This window comes from Mesoplodon bidens (genome assembly GCF_964165515.1).
Source record: "Mesoplodon bidens genome assembly, chromosome: 1".
NCBI lineage: Eukaryota > Metazoa > Chordata > Mammalia > Artiodactyla > Ziphiidae > Mesoplodon > Mesoplodon bidens.
In genome coordinates this window covers 124574829-124580157 of record NC_138176.1, presented here as the reverse complement: position 1 = coordinate 124580157, position 5329 = coordinate 124574829, and the positions used below count along the sequence as shown (strand labels likewise).

At 35.2% G+C, this 5329-nt stretch overlaps 1 protein-coding gene across 1 annotated transcript; it reads right to left on the bottom strand.

Annotated features, from left to right (window-relative positions):
- Positions 1-225: 225 nt before the first annotated feature.
- CSN2 (casein beta) lies at positions 226-4296 on the bottom strand (the record flags this gene model as incomplete). Its single annotated transcript, XM_081253250.1, has 6 exons — positions 226-762; positions 2135-2176; positions 2274-2297; positions 3326-3352; positions 3460-3486; positions 4246-4296. The coding sequence occupies 6 exons, from the start codon at positions 4294-4296 to the stop codon at positions 226-228; spliced, it is 708 nt and encodes a 235-aa protein (XP_081109376.1).
- Positions 4297-5329: the final 1033 nt, after the last annotated feature.

The following is a 5329-nucleotide window of genomic DNA, read 5'->3' as shown; positions in this document are numbered from 1 at the left end:
CCCAATATTCAGTTTCTTCTACATAGAAAGAACAATTATATCAGAATCTCCATGGGTAAGCCTAGACATTGAGATTTGGGTGGGGGTGGGGGAAGTTCTCCAGGTTATTCTATTTGTAGCTAGTGTTGAGAACCACTGATCTAAACTATATGCATTTTGGAACCATTCATTATTCATTTTTTCTTTTATTCTAGAGCTTTCAATTACTCTAACATCATAGAAACATCATAAGTGAAACAGCACAATTAGTAAATTTGGACTTACAGTAACAGGGTAGAGCCCCCGGATAGGACCAAGTACAGGCTCCTGGTACAGCAGAAGGGCCTGGTTGGGCATAACTCTCTGGAGGTAGGGCACCACTTGCTGGGGAATAGGCAGGACTTTGGGCTGAGAAAGGGACTGCAGGGGCTGAGGAGGAAACATGGGGGTAAGAGGAAGGTGATGGGGAGGCTGGTGCATCAAGGACTGGAGCAGAGGCAGAGGAAGGTGCAGATTTTCAAGATCAGTGAGAGTGAGGCTCTGGCTTTCAATAAAGGGCTCTACTGGAGATTTAGGGAAGGGCATTTCTTTATGCTTAGGAAGGACAGTCTCCTTAGCTTTGGGGACTTCCATTATTTCAGGCTGAGGGAAAGGCACCACCACAGGGGGCTGAGCAAGAGACAAGATGTTTTGAGGAAGGATAGGGTAAGGGATTGGCCCAGTGTAGGAATAGACTAGAGGCTGTGGCTGGGAAAAGTGGTAGATTTTATCCTGGCGTTCATCCTGGAAAGAAGGAAAAATAATCTTTGCGTCTGTAACTCAGTTATAATTGTCATTCATGATGAAGTAGCCTCCTCTTTTTTGAATAATGATTCAGTGAAAAGAGAGAAAGAAAATCTTTCACTTACTTTGGTTAAGAAATTATTTGGGGTCCTGTGAAGATTAATGAGGAAAATGCCCACTAAGGGATTTCTCATTAACCCACTTCCTTCATAGGTGAATCCACAGAGCCAAAAGAAATCAATGTTTGGAGATTTCAAGACCTGTTTCACCTTTCCCTGAGTTGCCTGCAGAGCTGTAGCTATATACTTTGGTCTTCAGAGGGTACAGACTTTTCAACAATGTGTTGATAATAGTCATAATTGTTTTCATATAATGAATGAAGATCTATTTTAAAAAGACTTAAAGGGGTAACTCCAAGGTTTATTTTTGTTTGTTTTAATGAAAAGTAAGTCTTATTTTTTTTTTTTAATTCAAGGAGTTACTTAACAACAGCAAACTTCTAGCACTACTTCCCTTGGTAGAAGGTGGTGATCTTGAGTCTTTAAAGAGGCATCAATTTGTAAATTCATTTTGATTTAGCAAATATTTGGTGTAAGTTCCAGACAATCTAACTTCATTGGTAAAACAGGAAAGCTTAAATATCACAATTAGGTAAGTATGTTACCATAAAAGTAATTTAATTACAGAATTTTATGTTGCTCCCAAGCCTTATTTTTAAACAATCTCTGTTATTTAATAACTATGTGATATTGCCACACAACTGTGTACTCAATTGTTCTGTACCTCACTTCTGTCATCTGTGTAATGGAAATACTTTTAGGAACTCCATACATTCATAAATGTGAGTATAAAAGCTACAGAATGCTAATGTAAAATCACTGAATATTCACTGTGCACCAGCTCATCAATCCTGGGAGTTTATGAATATTCTCAATTTACAGGTGAAGAAATTGAGGTACAGATAAACTTGGAGCCAAGGTTATACAGCTGATAAATGATCAAATTAGGATTTTTGCCACACTGCTTCCCTCCTCTCTTTCCTCACCATATCCATCTTGAGAATAAGGGGATCACAGTCCCCTATCCAAAAATGTTCCTACCAATGTGCACTTATTGAAAACAGGTATACTATTAGTAAAATGAATAAACCAATAGTTATTCTTAGGTATTTATTCTAAATTCTGGAAGCTGATTATGTGTTTAAAAATGTGTTTAAATCTTTAAAAATATTTTCACCTTCTCAAAGTTTAATTTCTTCCACTGATGTTTATATTATTACCATTCTTTAGACTGAACATAATTATTATAAGTATGTTTGTATGTATTATATTTCATTATAATTTTCAAAATATACTAATCATGAAAAAATTACCTCTGTTTGTTGCTGTTCCTCATGTCTAAACTTCTCAATTTTCTGCTAAAAAAACAATTACACATAAAGAAATGTTATTATTTGTAAAAATCAAACAGGAAATTTTGAAAATATGTACATTTAAATATAACGGTTTTACCTTGTTGATGTGCTTAACAAATTCCTTTGGAAGAAAAACATAAAATCAGGTTTAGTTTTAATGAACAATTCTTAGTTGTCAACATACATCAGAAAATGAAGGCACTTAATAGGTTAATGCAGACATATTGTTTGATAATATCATTATTTTAATTGCTGAAACTTTATGTTACACTATTCTGAATAAATCTGTTGTATAAAAGAACAGATGATGCAGTCAAGAAAGAAAAGAAAATTAATGAGCATAATACCAAAAGAAGCATTTAACAGAAGCTAATTTCTCTCTATCACCCTGTTCCCTTCTTATGACAACAAATGATGTCTAATACCCTCATCTAGTTCTAGAAGAATAGTAATAGAAATATATGATAATAACCATTGATGCATTTGTTAATCATTCTTGGTTCCCTTGTTATGTTTAGGCTTCAACTGAATTGTAAGAAATACATACCCTCCCCTAAGGACCTTATAACCTTTGCAAAGAGACAAAGTATATTGATGTACCATTTAACTAACAGGTGATAACAGACCCAAAAAAGAGTGGTGCAAGCATTAATATCTACATGACTCCCCCAGGCAGATTTAGGACTACACTAATTCTCACTGCCTCTTATTTATTAGATTGTTATTATAATAACAAAATATGTCCATTTGCATGTCTCTCCACTCTTTACTAAGGGTATCCCTCTTTCCAGTTTGTACCACAGCTGCTAGTCAAAGTCTGATACAGAAAGTGCTCAATAAATGTCAAAACAGGGAAAGAGGTTAACGTAGAGCTCAAGATAGAAAAGAGGACTGTATAGTTCATCAAAAAAAAAAAAAAAGCAGGACACAGTGACACAATTCAAGTAGCAGGCAAACTTAGAAGCTGCTAGAATACTAAATCTTCTAGACACTTATTCTGTCTTTAAACATATACAGTGGAAATTTACATTCGTTACCTGTCAGAACATAGCTGCATTGGTTTAACTGCCCTAATGTAACACAAAAAGAAAGTACAGTATTTTTTTGTTCTAAATTTGGGAAATTGCCTCCAAATGAACGTTGTCTTACCTCACTGCTTGAAAGGCCTTCCACAGTCTGTAAAGGAAAAAAGAAATCAACAATCAGCTGAGTCTTCTACTAGATCATCAGAAAGTGTTATTACTTTATGGTTAGAAATTTTTCTCTGAATAAAAATATCTTACCTCACCGGATACATTGAGTTCTTCTTTCTATAGAGAAAACAAACAAACAAACAAAAAAACACACCATTTTAGTTCCCATAGTTAACCCATTATTAAACATTTTTCCTACCTAATTTTTACCTTCCTTATGGAGAGATATTTCACAAATTTGAGAAATAAAAAATGTTATATGTATTTTGAGAGACTTGTAATTGCTTTTACAGCTTTCAAATTTAGTACCTTTTTATTGGTATATTTTTATTTTACCTTAATGAAGAGTTTGTTTTATGGGTAACAGAAAAGGAGTTATTTTAATTTTTATTGAACAGTTTATTATGATTATGAATATGTTTATGATTATTCGTCTTCTGGAGTAGCATCCTCTGTTGAATATACACAGGTAGGGATCAGCCCAGTTCCCTAGAGTAAGAGATATGTATATTTCATCACTGGAATAAGATATATTTATCAAGATTGCACATGCATGTAATTGTATTTGTGCAATATTACTCATTTTTTTGTTCTTATATGTGTTTCTTCTTGTTTGTCTCCTGCTTATTGGTCTGTTTGTTTTTCCTTTAGGGACTGATGGCACAATACTGTAGAAGAATTTGACCAAGATTTGTGGTCCTATAGGATTCTGTTGAGATAGTGGGTTAATGTAAATGATTTTCTTAGAAGTCAAAAGAAAAAAAATGTCTGAGATCCTGCATTATTTATACATTTAAAATGTTGGTAATACTACATTCTGCAAATAGGCAGATAGTACTATTTCTTAGTTATTTCAAGATATTTTTCTGTACTTACCTCTCTTGCAAGGGCAAGAGCCAACAGGCAGGCAAGGATGAGGACCTTCATGGCTATTAAGTCCTGTGAATGGGGAAATGAGGAAACGGTATATTACTTGTCAATCTAATATATTTTCTTATTTAGGTAGGATTACTTTCCTTTAAAAGAAACCAAAGATAATGTAAAACAAAAATGTCTGGGGACTTCCCTGGAGGTCCCGTGGTTAGGACTCCATGCTTCCACTGCAGGGGGTACAGTTCAATCCCTGGTTGGTGAATTAGGATGCCGCATGCCACATGGTGTGGCCAAAAAAAGAAAAAAAAAAAAAGAAAATGTCTGTATTTTAGAAAAAATACTAATAGAAGTTTTATCATATGATCAAGGTCAAAATCTACTATGGCTCCTTAATCTTACATACCAAGTTTATATTTCATTGCCAGCCATTCAGATATTTTCAGCTAACAGCCCTATCCTACTTTACTCATTTTCATCTCATTCACAGTACTTATGAGGGCTTTTTTGAAAGACAGAAGAAAAAGTTACAAATATTTACAGAAAGATTAATTAGTTGATTCATTTATTCAAAAATATTTATTTAGGGGCTTCCCTGGTGGTGCAGTGGTTAAGAATTCGCCTGCCAATGCAGGAGAGACAGGTTCGAGCCCTGATCCATGAAGATCCCACATGCCACGGAGCAACTAAGCCCATGCACCACAACTACCGAGCCTGCGCTCTAGAGCTGCGAGCCACAACTACTAGCACACGTGCTACAACTACTGAAGCCCGTGTGCCTAGAGCCTATGCTCCACAACGAGAGGCCACCACAACGAGAAACCTGTGCACTGCAACGAAGTGTAGCTCCCCCTCGCTGCAACTAGAGAAAGCCTGCTCACAGCAACAAAGACCGAATGAAACCAAAAATAAATAAAAATAAAATTTAAAAACATATATATTTATTTAGCACCTTTTATTGTCAGACATTGCTTAGGTGCTGGGATTTTAGCAGTGAACAAAATATTAAGGTCTCAGTCCTGTTGGAGCTTCAGTTCTATTGAGAGGCAACAGATCAAAGAAAATGTATACAAAGAAGATCATATTTTAT